The 14,136-nt window shown below is 31.6% G+C and overlaps 2 protein-coding genes across 2 annotated transcripts; both read left to right on the forward strand.

Annotated features, from left to right (window-relative positions):
- The first annotated feature begins 8,126 nt into the window (after window positions 1-8,126).
- Window positions 8,127-9,376, forward strand: RpI12 (RNA polymerase I subunit RpI12). Its single transcript, XM_065362274.1, has 3 exons — window positions 8,127-8,370; window positions 8,453-8,672; window positions 8,764-9,376. Exons 1-3 carry the CDS (start codon window positions 8,259-8,261, stop codon window positions 8,786-8,788), a joined length of 357 nt encoding a protein of 118 aa, XP_065218346.1. The 5' UTR covers window positions 8,127-8,258; the 3' UTR covers window positions 8,789-9,376.
- A 3,148-nt stretch (window positions 9,377-12,524) lies between these two features.
- LOC135842968 (uncharacterized) lies at window positions 12,525-13,772 on the forward strand. Its single transcript, XM_065360667.1, has 2 exons — window positions 12,525-13,104; window positions 13,201-13,772. The coding sequence occupies exons 1-2, from the start codon at window positions 12,654-12,656 to the stop codon at window positions 13,731-13,733; spliced, it is 984 nt and encodes a 327-aa protein (XP_065216739.1). The 5' UTR covers window positions 12,525-12,653; the 3' UTR covers window positions 13,734-13,772.
- Window positions 13,773-14,136: the final 364 nt, after the last annotated feature.

Genomic DNA, 14,136 nt, shown 5'->3' on the forward strand with positions numbered 1-14,136 from the left:
TTTTCATTCTCTCACTCCTCAACCTATTCCTCGAATTCTGACTCATCCAACTAGCTCACTCTCTGTACACACCTATTACTCATACAACATCTACCTCTTCCTTTAAAAAATAAGTGACCTCACTTATCAATACTTAGTCTATTATTGTAAAATTCTAAACATCTTATGCCAAGTTTTTACAAACAGTTTACATTTTTTGATGCTTATGGGTAAAAAAATGCTTATAAAATGAAAACAAGAATGAAACAGTGTTTTTCTGGTCAGTTTTTGAACATTATTGTTTACAAATAATGAGTAAATAAATGAATATTGATCAAGTTTGGTTCTATACTAAAAATTATAGGTTGAATAATTTCTCATGCTATTATAATTTACCAATTTATAAAATGTGACCAGTTTTTTTTTCTCAAAGAAATAACTATGTACAATGGATAGGTACTAAAAAATATAACTTAGTAACCATATGGGTATATTTACAACTTACAATCTGATTTCTGATCAGATGACCTTCAGGGATTGTGGTAATAGGGTACTCTACTTTTCCCCTAGTACCTCCCTTCTAGTTCATTCTGTCATGGTAGGTCCTCAGATGGTCCATACCATGTCCCTAAGGTTTCTTGATAGGTAGGTATTTTGTCATATTTGAGTAAATTTCTACACAAACTTATAGTAGGTATACTAAAGTTTCTAATAGGTAGGTATTCTAATTTTTTCTCTCTTTGTCATTTTTCTTTTTTCTTTTTGCTTTTTTCACCTATAAAGGTGGATAGCTTTTTCTCTCTAATTTTTCCTCTTATTTCTCTCTTAATTTTTCTCTTATTTCTCTCTTCATTCTTGTAGGCCTACATTTCTGCTGATTTTTCTTATTCTAATTTTTTATAATTTTAAAATTCTATTCCTATTATAATTCTAGTCTACTTATTCTATCCACACTGCGCATTATGTGGAGCCTTATTATAATATACAATTAAAATTCTTAACCTATTTGTAATCCTATTCATTTCTTATCCTATTTTCTCAGCAGTTTTGAATTGGATTTCTCTGAATATATTTTTTCAATCTTCGTACATGTACTGTATCTTCTTTTCCATCAACTTCAATTTGGTAGTTTAATGGGGTTATTCTCTTCAGTACTTTATGAGGTCCTGTATATTTTGTTTTCAATTTTCCCAAATGTTTCCATGGTTTTTCCAAGAGTACGAGATCACCAGGGTTGTATAAAACCTCCCTGTGTTTTTGGTCGTAACTCTTTTTGTATTCATTCTGATTTTTCAAAATCAGTTCAGGAATTTCTTTTCTAATTTTTTGGATTTCATCTATCTGGGCTTGTCTGTCTTTTTTATCTTTTGTATTCAATCCAAGCTTGTTATCAATTGGTAAATTTGGTTGTTGGCCATATAAAATGTAATATGGGCTCAATCCATTAAATCTAGCTACTGGAGTGGTATTGTAGGAAAATACAACAAATTTTATAAATTCACTCCAGTTTGTCCTATTTTCATTTATGTAATGTGAAAGGGAGCTACAAAGTGTGCCATTTTTTCTTTCTACTGATCCTTGGCTCTGAGCTGAGTAGCTAGAGCTATAAATTAACTCAATTCCTAATTTTTTGCACACTTCTTGAAATTTTGAATTTTTGAAATGAGTCCCATTGTCACATGATATTTTTTTCGGGCATCCATAGATACTTATGAGCTCATATAAAAATTTGATCACACTCTCAGCTGAAGCACTACACACAGGCTTTGCAATTGCAAATTTTGTAGCCTGGCAAGTACCTACTAAGATGTATTCATGACCTGAGCTTTTTGTGAGTGGGCCAACAAAGTCCAACTCCATGTGTCCAAAAATTTCACAATTTTTCACTTCAATTGGTTTCAATAATCCTGGTTTTTTCCCAGTATCTTTTTTCCTTAGCTGGCAGGAATGGCAGCTTTTGATGTAATTTTTTACATCTGATATCATTCCTGTCCAGTAGTACCTTTTCTGAATTTTTTCAACAGTTTTATTCATTCCATAATGACCTCCTCCAAATGGGTTATCATGGAGAGCCTCTAGTATTTTTGGAATTAATTTTCTCGGAATAACAATTGATTTAATTGTGCCATATGGTGTTTTTTGGTGAAATACCAAAATTCCATCTTCATTCATGTCATATCTTCTACTGGCTCTCATGTATTTTTTGTAATCTGGATTTGAGCTTTTCAATTTTCCTAATTTGGCTTCCATTACATTTCTACAAAATTCATCATTTTCCTGCTCTGTTTTGAAATCAATTTTTTCTTCTTTTTCTTCATTTTTTACTTCCTGTATTACATTTTCTATGGGTATTTCTTCTTCTTTTTCAGGTATTTCTACCCTACTTAGTATATCTGGGACCACATTTGTTTTTCCTGGTTTATGTTTGATATCAAAATCAAATTCTGATAATTTGAGAATCATTCTAGCCATTCTAGCATTTGGTTCTTTGGCCTTTGTGTAGTAAATTAAAGCTGCATGGTCAGTAAATACTGTAAAGTGAATCCCAAATAAATACTCTCGAAAATGTTGGATTGTCTCTGTCAGTGCTGTAAGTTCAAGGTCATAAGCACAGTATGTTTTCTGCCTAGGTTGGAGCTTTTTACTGAAGTAAGCAACTGGGTGCTTTTCTCCAGTTTTTTCATTAATTTGTGAAAGTACCCCTCCTATAGCTGTGCTTGAAGCATCCAATTCTACAATCGTTTCTCTCTCTTCTTTATAAATTGCCAAAACTGGCTCACTTGTTAACAAGGTTTTCAATTTTTGGAATGCTTCTTCATGTTCTTCTTTCCATTTGACCTTTGTGGTAGGTTTCACATCACCCTTGGTGAGTTCAGATAGACAACTTGAAATTTTTGCAAAATTTTTGATAAACTTTCTGTAATGAGAGCACATTCCCACAAATGACATTACATTTCTCACTGTGATTGGTCTGGGAAAATTCCGAATTGCTCTAGTATTTTTCTCAATAGGCTTGATTTTTTCTCCATTTACCTTGTAACCCAATAATTCGATTTCATCATAGAAAAACTTACACTTGGAGGTTTTGAGTTTAAGATTCAATTTGTCAAGTCTTTGGAGTGTCAGCTCAAGATTTTTTAAAGCCTCCTCAAAGGTTTTTCCATATGAGCAAATATCATCCATGTAAGCCACTACTCCATTATACAATAAGTCAGCAAACTCTGTGCTTATGATTTTACTAAAGGCTGCTGGCGAATTCATAAGCCCTTGAGGTAGTCTACAATATTCAAAAATCTGGTTATCTACAATGATAGCTGTCAAATATCTGGATCCTTCTTTGATAGGTATTTGGTGAAAACCTGAATTACAATCTAAAATACAAAATTTTCTGGCTCCTTCAAGTGCCATGAAAATATTTCCCATTCTGGGAACAGAATTTCTATCTGGGATCAATTTTTTATTCAGCTCTTGAAAATTGCTGATAAATCTAAATTTCCCATTTTTCTTTACTAAGAAGGCTGGAGCACAGTAGTTGGATTTTGACCTTCTCAAAATGCCTGCTTTAACCATGGCATTTATTTGCCTCCAAATTTCTCTTCTCTCAATAGGAGCTAATTTGTATGATCTTGAGGCTACTGGCTCATCATCTCTCACTTTCAATTCATATTCGTCCACATTAGCTTTGCTAACCTCCAATGAGTTCATAGTGAACAAGTGTTTATATTTTTCAACCAGTTTGATTACTCTCAGCCTATCTTTTGTCTTTAGATTTTTGGAAATATTGATAATATTTCCTTCATTATCTCTCACTTCATCATTTGTAGAAAATTCCTTTTCATTTGGTGCTGTTTTAATCACGTCAGTTTTCATTTCATATGCCTGCTTAATAATATGAACTTGGCCTATTTGCTGTGTTGCATAAATTCGTTGAGGTATGTTGGTGTAATTGTGTAGTTCAAGTTTCCACTCCCCTGTCTCTTCTTTGTTGGTAATTAGTCTTATTCCGGCTGTGTTATGGAATGTCTGAGTTGGCAAAATTAAAATTGATTCATTTTCTGCCAGCTCAGCATTCATATCTAGATTAAATACTTTATGTTTGTTTGGTCCGATGATTATATCGTCTGTTGATATAATTTTATTGCTGACCATATTTATCAGTGGTCTATTGAAAAAATTAATCCACCTCTCGTCCATCGGTATACGAATGGCATTCCTTCCAGTTCCTATTTGTATAATCTTCTTGGAAAAATCAACTATAGCGGCATGTTCGAGTAGAAAATCTACACCTAGTATAATGTCTGAACTTAAACCTCTCGTAACATTCATTTTTGCTGAGTATTTTTTCCTATTTAATGCAAATGTTTTTCTAATCATGCCTGTTACCACCATAGATGAGTCATTTGCACACTGTAGCTGTGTATTTGAACTGTTTAATTTTTCATGGTCACCTACTAACTTTTCATTTATCAATGTCAGGTTACTGCCAGTATCTACCACTGCTTTGTATTTTTTATTATCAATGTAGATAGGTATTTCCATATTTGGTACTGAAATTGTGTTTGCTTTTTCAATGTGGTGAATTTTTATCTTGGAATTTTCTGATTTTTGAGGTATAATTTTCTCCTTGTTCTGTTCTATGGTATTTTTGATTTGTTCATGTTCATCTTCGGAAAAATACCTCAATAAGGTGAATCTGTTGAAGTGTTCAATTTTTGTAAAATGTTCAGTTGATTTTTCATTGTGTAGGTAGAATACTGGAGTTTTGGTAGGAACTGGATGCCTTTTCTTATCTAGTTTTTTGACTCATTTTTACAGTTATCTGTATCATGTCCGAGGCGATCACAAATTTCACAATATAATTTATTTCTGCAATTTTTCTCCACATGTCCCCTGCGATTACAGTATCTGCAATATGGTATATCTTTTCTTTGGGCATTTCTTTCATCATCTGAATTTTGATCATCCTGTCTATTTTGATTTCTGTAATTTTGATTTCTGTATGTCCTGTTATGGTATTTTCTATCTTGATTTCCTTGGTAATTATAGCCTCTTCTTTCACTCACCTTGTTTACAGTCATTTCAATAATTTTTTCTAAACTAGTTTCTTCATTTTCGTAATTTGTTGTTTGTTTGATTTTATTCACAGTTTGATGAATTATTTTTTCTACTGGAGGATCACTTTTCTTTTCATTTTCCATGATTTTTGATTTTATTGTCTTGATTTCATTTACTAGTTTTTCAATTTTGTCTTCAGTTTCCTTTTTTTCTCCTATTAGTTGCAAGTTGGCTTCATATTTTTGGATATTTTCCCTCAATTGTTTCAAAGTTCCATTTTCTCTCATCCCAATTGCAGAAATTACCTCAGGTTTTAGGCCTTTTAGGATAAACCTACAAATTCTTCTTTCTTCCATTTTTTCTTCACAAATTTTGCACAATTTAATCACATCTGTCAAGTATTCCAAAATACTTTCATTTTCTCCTTGGCTTCTTTTCATCAATTTCATTTCAGCCAAATCTTTATTTGCACTGCCATTAAATTCTGATAAAAATTGTGCTTTTAAAGTTTTCCAGTCTTTCACTTCATTTTTATCCATGTTATAGTACACATTTAATGCCAAATCAGTCAAATAGGCAGGAAAGTATTTGAATTTTTTCACATCATCCCAATCATTTATACTGGTATATAGTTCAAATTTTTGAATAAATTCATCTGCAGTATTTTTCAGGCCAGAAAATGAACCTGGATGGAAAATTAGTGTTTTGGTTGTGGTTGGTGTATCTTCTATCATTTTTATAAAAAAAACTTGAGCTTTACTGATCCTGGATTTTTGCTCAAAATTTCAGAAATGTCCTTGGTTGGTTTCTTGAAAATTCACTTTTGGTGCTTTTTCTTCACTTATGTTTAAAATAATAATTACGCGAATGGTGCGAATATAATAATATCACTCAATAATTAATTAATTCAACGAATTATTTACCATTGTTCTCGGAGTATTTACCTTGGTTCTTCCTTGTTGGGTGCCAATTCTGTCGTATGAAATAATAGGCTGGTTCTATCCAAAACGATGTATTCGTCAATATGTACAATAATCAACTGTTAAACTGTCTCAGTACATACTTATGGTCTAGCTGGCTATGTACTAAATTAATAAACGATATAGAATCGTCATGTTTGAGTGTCCTACTTTTCATTCTCTCACTCCTCAACCTATTCCTCGAATTCTGACTCATCCAACTAGCTCACTCTCTGTACACACCTATTACTCATACAACAGTCATTTATGCCGAACTACTTGGATTTTAACGGCAACTGCCCAGGTCGGCGCAGTATTTTAAAAATACATTAAATGCTGTCCATTTTTTCCAAAACAATTTTGGGTAAGAACTAGAGCAAAAAACCACAATTTTTTCTAAAATGCTCTCTCTTTGAGGACTGATATCTTCCCCCTCCCCCTGCGAGGAATCTCTGGAGACCAAATTTTTCCTGAGCCGAAGTGCTCTTATTGACTCAAAATGAGTCTCCAACAAATTTCATCAAAATCCAGCAACTTTTCTTTTTCGCACAATCCGAAAGCTTTCCAGTCATTTTACGTACAAAAAAATAATGCATTCTCACATTTTTGATAACACTCCGGCCTTCCCCCCTCCCCTCTCCTTCCCTCACCACTACACACATACTTTGGTGGTCCTGAGTACAAGTTTTTTTTTAGGTACTCGTAAGTATTCTGTCGTGAAATGAACTATAGCCTTCTGGAAGACCGCAAAATAGGAATTTTCATTACAATTTGGCAACATAATTCGTTGGATGGCATAAATTTTGATTTACGTAAACTTGAAATTTTTTTTTTGCCTAACCATTGTAAAAAAAATAAGTATTAGGTAGGTATATATTTTTTGCAAGAAAAATTTGAATTTTTATAATATTCTTTTTTGTTTACTCGTGTATTGAAAATCCTGGAAGAAGTGAAAAAAAAAATCAAATCATTTCATTGCCTACCCACTTGATAAATTTTTTTAGTTCATTTTCAAAATATTTCCTTAAAACTCGCTACTTTTGATTGTTTTTTTTTCTTAATGAAAACGTTTAATTTTTCACCCTTTTTACTGTTTTTTTTTTTTTTTTTATTATTTTTTATTGAGGAAATGATTTAAGCTTTTTAATATTTCAACAATTAGGTATATTTTCAATAAAAGTATTTTACATATTTCTATTTTCTTCATTAAAAAATAGTTGTTGAGATTTTTTGAGCTCTTCTTGGAATTTTTTACTTTGTTTCGAAGCTCCAGTCAAGTTGTAGGTATCGAAAGAGGCGAGGAAAGAAATCTGGCAATATTTCTTGAAACATTGTTTTTAAAAAATTTACTCAACTCTTTTTCAATGGCTAATTGGCTAAAAATATAATTTTGGTTTTTGGTTGTTGATAAATAATGATAAAATCAAGTGAACTACAAGGATTAAAAAAGTTGGAAATCAGAAATTTTATCAGAAAATAATATTTATCAAATAAAATGTCTTGTTGGTCAAATGTTCTCGATTTTTTAAATGAAAATAGCACGTAAAAGGGAAGTTTTCGACTCTAACTCGACTATTCACTCCGTGTAAGTAGATATTTGAGAATTTCAATAATAATTTATAGTTTAAAGCCACTTTAATTTTTAATTTTGCAATCAAAATATCAAATAAGTGCCTAGTTGGGATTTGTTAAAATGTTCATCAATTCAACAGAAAGAACCCGAAAGCTAGAAAGTAGAAACTTGGAATTTGAAAAATGCTATTTTTTGTCATGATTTTGATTACTCAATTACTCATGTTATTGTTTTGAGTTTTGCAGCAAACTTGAAAACAATACGATCAGATGTGATCATTTTTTTTTTCATTTCAATTCAATTTTCATTCCTCCCACCACCATTCTTCATTACCTTGCCTTTCAACAAATGGAAAATAATTCCAATTACTGGACAAAGACGAAAATAATAAATAAAATAAAATAAAATAAAAAAAATTCAAAAATCATTCTGAGAGTCTGGTATATTTTCATTTTGTAAAATGGTAACACTGATTTTCATCTTCCGCGATTTCGTTTTTCAACAATGCCAAGCATCTTGAAGAAAAAATTGAAGGAAAATAAAACATTTTGATAAGACTTGATAAGAAATGAAAAAAAAATATTGACATGTGATTTTTTTCTCCAGAATATTTCTAAAATTATAATTTTATTGAAAATTGAATAATTTGTCGAATTATAAGTGAGAAGATCGTATTCTATTTAAGTTCAGCGATGTTCCGAGTTCATAGTGGATTCTGTACCGATTGTGGTTCGGTTCTACCGGACGTTGGGATCACAGATGTTGTGACTTGTTATTCTTGCAAGAAGAGAACCGGTGTTGAAAGTAATATACATACTTATTATTTAAATCACATTAAAAATCTAATCAGAGAATGATTACAATAAATGTATTCCTCGGATTCTAGTTTTCAAGGGAATGGAATCGAAGTACGTCGTTCATTTCAACTCAGTCGAGAATATGAATATCGCTAAGAAGACTAAGAAAAGAGACGAAGGCGAAGCCGATGGACCGATTGCTGAAAGAACATGTAGACGATGTGGTCACAATCAAATGTCATATGCAGCTATGCAACTTCGTTCAGCCGATGAAGGACAGACTGTGTTTTACACTTGTTTAAAGTGCAAGTACGTTCGGTTCAATTTACAGAAATTTGTATTGAAATATCTTCGTGTTTCTTTAGTATCTCATTATTGATGATTTTTAATTAATTTTCAGGCATACGGAATCAGAAAACTCGTAAAAAAAAAAGCTGGCGTTATGGCATCTTATTGTGATATTAATGTTAAGCTTATCGTTAAATTTTTATGAACGTGTTTCATTGTTTCATAGTGTTTTGCATTTCATCGAGATGAGTTTCGAATTCGATGTGTTTCTTGTTTGATTAGTGTGGAATTTCATCGCTATAGTTTCGATTATTTATTCAAAAAAAAAGGTAATTTATTGAGTTTTGTTTACTTTGTGTAAAAAGCGTTTAACATTTCAATGTCATTCGAAATGCACTTGTATTGTAACATTATGTTTATGCAATGTTTTAATTTTTTGTTAATCGAAGCTGGTGAAATTCCACGATGCAATATTTCATATTTTGATTTTCAATGCTTGTGAAGTGAGAAACCTTAATCGAAGGTCACGAGAGAAATTCGGACATTTATCTTCTTCACTATTTTGTTAGTTGAGAAAATTATTACGATTACCTTTTTTTTTTCTTTCATTTCGTTCTATTTAATGTTTTTATGCAATTTCTTACCCATAATTGGAAAAATTTTTGAGCATCTATTTTTTGAACGAAGTGTAGAGATTTTTAATAAATATCTCTCAAACCACCGTATTTGTTATTTCGTTAATTTGAGACTAGAGTTATTCATTGTATGAAGCCATTAGTCCATCCTTCTTTCTTACCCACAAACAAACTTCAATTAATTTTTGTGATAGTTCAATAAAAATATCCCTCACATTTTGTTGCAGAATACAAATTTTCTGAAAATTTCAACAATAAGTATTTCAAATCTTAATTGATATTAAAAAAAAAAACAAAACGAACGTTTTTAGGAATTTAATGAAATTTTACATAATTTCCATACTATTTCAGTATATTTTTTGTATTGTTTGGCAATATATTTAAAAAATTTCTAGCAATGTTTTCATTTTTTGCGATTATTGATCATGTCAATTTTTTAGAGTTCGAACAATTTAGCATTTCTATTTCTAATAAAATTTTGTTCCTCAATAAAATGTTAAACAATGATTATGTTTTATTTAATCGATATTGCGGTTCATTTTTTGAGCATTTTGAAGAATCTTAAGAGTAGAAATATATGTTTATGATTTTTAAAATTTTTGAAAACTTGTCGTGCGACCAAATGAGTTGAAATTTCGTAAAAATATCAAATATTTTGACGAAAATATTTTTTGAGCATTTCTAAAAAACTTGAAACTTGAACGTGTCTCATTATTTTCGCTATATTTCCGAAAAAGTGTCTAACGACCTTTGAAAATTGGTCAAAATTGCGAGGAAAAAAGAACAGAAATTTCCTCGAAAGTTTTTTTGAACATTTCAAAAAATTTTAATCCCAAAATTGAGTCGATTCTACGTAACAGACGCTAAAAATATAATAATTTCAAGTTATAAAACTGGAGTTTCGAAAAATTGACTCAATTTTATGTTCAAACATCTTTAAGAATGCCTAAAAATTTGATAGAAATTGCTTGAAATTTTGACTCGTCCTAGTAGATTGCATAACACTTTTTCAAAATTTCTAAAAATCATGACTCAATTTTGAGCTCAAAATTGTTCAAAAGATCTCACAAAATATTTGAAATTTTCGCGAAATTTCTGCCCACGTTAATGTGTCACAAGACATTAATTTTTGAAAATTTCAAAAAATGATGACCTAATTTTGGGTTTAAAATTCATCAAAAAAGCTCAAAAACTCATTTAGTCAAAATTTTTGAAACATTTTCGTAATTTCAACCCACTTTAATAAGTTACATGACATTTTTTTGAATATTTCAAAAACTGTGACTCAATTTTGGGCTAAAAAAATTTCAAAATAGCTCAAAAAACAATTTTGTCGTGAAATTTGAAATTCTCGCAAAACTTAAACTTAGGTATTGGTCTCATAACTTGACCTCTTTTTGAAAAATTTTCTAAAATATAATGACTCAATTTTTGGCTTATAGACTACAAAAAAGCGAAAAAGTTGTTTCGTTGAATTGCTTAAAATTATCATGCAATTTCAACTCACTTTGATGGTTGCATAAATGGCATTTTTTGAAAAATTTCGAAAATCATGACTTAATTTTGGGCTTTAAAATTCTTCAAAAAAGAGGCGTGAAAAACAATGTCGTTGCAATATTTGAAATTTTGGCGTAATTCCAAACCCTTTTTGATGGGTTACATGACATTTGTTTGAATATTTCAAAAATCATGACCAAATTTTGGGCATAAAAATTTTTCAAAACAGCTCAAGAAACAAATTTTATTTAAATATTTGTAATTTTTGCGTAATTTTAGCCCACTTTAGTAAGTTTTGAATGACTTTTTTTTTGAAAATTTCAAAAATTATGACTCAATCTTCGACTACGAGTTAAATTAGGTAAATTTTTCAAAAAACAATTTCGTCGAAATATTTGAAATTTTTTTAGCGAAATTTGATAAAAAGTAAAACTGGTTTAGAAAAACAAAACTTATGTCTTGCAATGAATTTTTATTCATGGGAGAAAGAGGTGATGGCGACGACCCCATTTGCCTCTCCCTTCCTCTGACTGTGCCACTAACTGAAAGACCATCTACCTCAGATCTCGATTGCTTGATGAGAGGTGAAGCAGGATTTGGGAGAGAAACACGCTTGGACAGATTTTTATGATGAGCTACAAATAAATTTAAAATAAAGATCATTTTGAAATGCAAATTTGAGATTACAAATCAATTTTTTTTATTTTAAAATGGTGCTTAATTTTGAAAAAAAAATGAACATTTGAAATAGGTAAGTATTGTGGTAAAAAGACATGGAACAAAAGAAAATTCTTCGTGAAAAACACCAAAAAAGTATTAAGAAAAATTAAATAAAAATTATCATCTTGAAATTTGAAAAATTTGGAAAAAGTTTTCCATGTGAATTTTTTTTTAATGAACTTTCGAAAAAAGAACATGCATTTTGAAATTATGATTCATTTTAAATTCTGATTTTGATAATAGTTTTCCGTAATTTTTCGACGAGAATATTTCAATTTGATGGGAGGGGAGATTCTGAGGGGGCTGATGAATTAAATAAGTACCTATGTTCCATTTGAATACGTAGATATTTTGAAAAAAACAATCCAAGCAAAAATGACTGAATCTGATCAGAACTACCCAGGAAAAATTATTGGATCTGATTTGGTCTGGTGCGGTCCGATCAAAATCAAATCTATCAGACCTGCCCAGATCTGTTCAGATTTGGTCAGATCCAAACAAGTCTTTCCCATTGAGTCTGAGCAGATCTAATCCGATCAAAATTTTGATCTGACCCGGTCTGATCAGATCAAGTGAGGTCAAATTAAAACCATAGAATATCTGAATCTATCCTGTCATTTTTCTCTGGGTAGTCTGATCTAGAGAATGTCCGAAGCTCCTCAGGTCTGATCAGATTTAATCTAATGTCTTTCACTGGATCTGATAAGGTCGGAACCCATCCAACCTTATCATAACTTGACCAGATCTGATTCTGGTAGGTCAAATTGGATCCTTGGAATGTCCAGATCCCATCGAATCCAATCATTTTCTGATAAGCAAGTTTTTTTTTTTTTTAATCTTCTCCATTTTCTAAAATTTTTTTAGATATGTTCCACTTTTTTTATCCTCCACCCACCTACATGAAATGAATTCAAAATTGAATATTTGTAAATGCACTTTAAAGTTACTAGGTAGATATGCCAACGTGTTTTGAATATGACCAAAATTTAGAATTTCACTACGAAATGACTGTTTGATACAGGGTGTTCCAGAATAACCTTTCACATTTTGGTGAGCACTGATCTGCGTTCAAATGGTGTTAGGGGAATGGTAAAAGCGGTTCCAGGTAGCCAACACATGCCGAATTATGTTTCAGTATTAATTTTTTACCATGGAGAAGTGGACGGCTGTGCAGCGCGCTTTTATTGTAAAGGCCTTTTTCAAAAATAATGACTCTTACATTAGTGCAATTCGTGCCTTCCGCAAACATTTTAAACTTACCGGTAAAAGTGAAGTGCCATCGAGGCCAACAGTGAAATTATGGGTAAAAAACTTCGAGAAAACCGCTCATGCTTGTAAAAATAAGCCTACAGGTCGGAAAAGATCAGTAAGAACGCCAGAAACAACGGACCGAGTAAGGCATTCAGTACAGACTACCCCTACCACTTCAATACGTAAACGAGCGTTAAATTTAAAAATCAAACCAACTTCTCTGCAACGAATTTTATCTGAAGACCTCAGTTTCCATCCATATAAGATTTTAATCATTCAAAAGTTACAAAAAACTGATTTTGTGAGAAGAAAATCATTTGCCGAGGATATGCTTACAAGAATTGATACTGGTGAGATTCCATTGAACTCGTTACTCTTTACTGATGAAGCTCATTTTTATCTAAACGGTGATGTGAATAAACAAAATATGCGCTACTGGTCGACAGAGAATCCGATGATAATACACGAGAAACCTCTACACTCCGCTAAGTTGACTGTTTGGATGGGCGTGGCTAAATTCGGTATAGTGGGACCGTATGTGTTTGATGAAACGGTGAACGGTGAGAGGTATCGCAAAATGTTAAACGAGTTTCTCATTCCTGAATTGAAACGCAGACACAAGTATAGAGTTACTTGGTTCCAACAGGATGGCGCTACCTGTCATTCCGCAACGGACACGATTTCTTTATTGCGTGAGCATTTTGGTCATCGAATAATTTCGCTGAACACAGAAATTTCATGGCCACCTCGATCCCCTGATTTTTCAGCATGTGATTTTTTTTTATGGGGTTACCTCAAGTCAAAAGTATATCAAGATGATCCTAGGACTCTGAAACAGCTCCTAGATAATATTATTCGTGAATCAAGACTGATTAGAAGAGAAATGCTCAACAAAGTGTTCAATAATTTTAAAAAACGTTTGGTCGATTGTGTCAAAAATGATGGAAAACATCTTGGTGGAATAATTTTTAAAACTTAATTTATAATGAAAACTCAAATATATGGTCTAAAAACGGCACATTTCTACTTCATTTTGGTTATAAAAAAATTTCCGTAACCATTTTTCTCTCAGAGCTACTAATAAAACAAAAGTGAAAGGTTATTCTGGAACACCCTGTATTTCCTTTTGAAAAACTTCTGGTGTTCTGTGAATTTGAAAACAACTGCAGACCTAATCCTTCATGACTGTGAGCCAAATGGAATGATATTATTGATCTAGGTAAGTGAAAAACTTGTAGGCCTAAATTTTAATAGGTAGGTTAGGTCGGAACATATTTCGTCCAAAGTGTTTTGTTGTGAAGTTCAAAACAACAATATGACGTCGGTAGATGTATTTTGTATCCATATTCTCTATGATTTGTTATCCATCTGCGGCTCTGCGT

Source organism: Planococcus citri, chromosome 4, assembly GCF_950023065.1.
Source record: "Planococcus citri chromosome 4, ihPlaCitr1.1, whole genome shotgun sequence".
Classification (NCBI taxonomy): domain Eukaryota; kingdom Metazoa; phylum Arthropoda; class Insecta; order Hemiptera; family Pseudococcidae; genus Planococcus; species Planococcus citri.

Bases quoted from the DNA above. Each gene is read 5' to 3' on its own strand.
- RpI12 (XM_065362274.1), top strand. From the start codon at position 8,259: ATGTTCCGAGTTCATAGTGGATTCTGTACCGATTGTGGTTCGGTTCTA. The intron at 8,371-8,452 runs GTAATATACATA...CTCGGATTCTAG, and splicing joins GAAGAGAACCGGTGTTGAAA to TTTTCAAGGGAATGGAATCG. The intron at 8,673-8,763 runs GTACGTTCGGTT...ATTAATTTTCAG, and splicing joins TACACTTGTTTAAAGTGCAA to GCATACGGAATCAGAAAACT.
- LOC135842968 (XM_065360667.1), top strand. From the start codon at position 12,654: ATGGAGAAGTGGACGGCTGTGCAGCGCGCTTTTATTGTAAAGGCCTTT. The intron at 13,105-13,200 runs GTGAGATTCCAT...ACTGGTCGACAG, and splicing joins GCTTACAAGAATTGATACTG to AGAATCCGATGATAATACAC.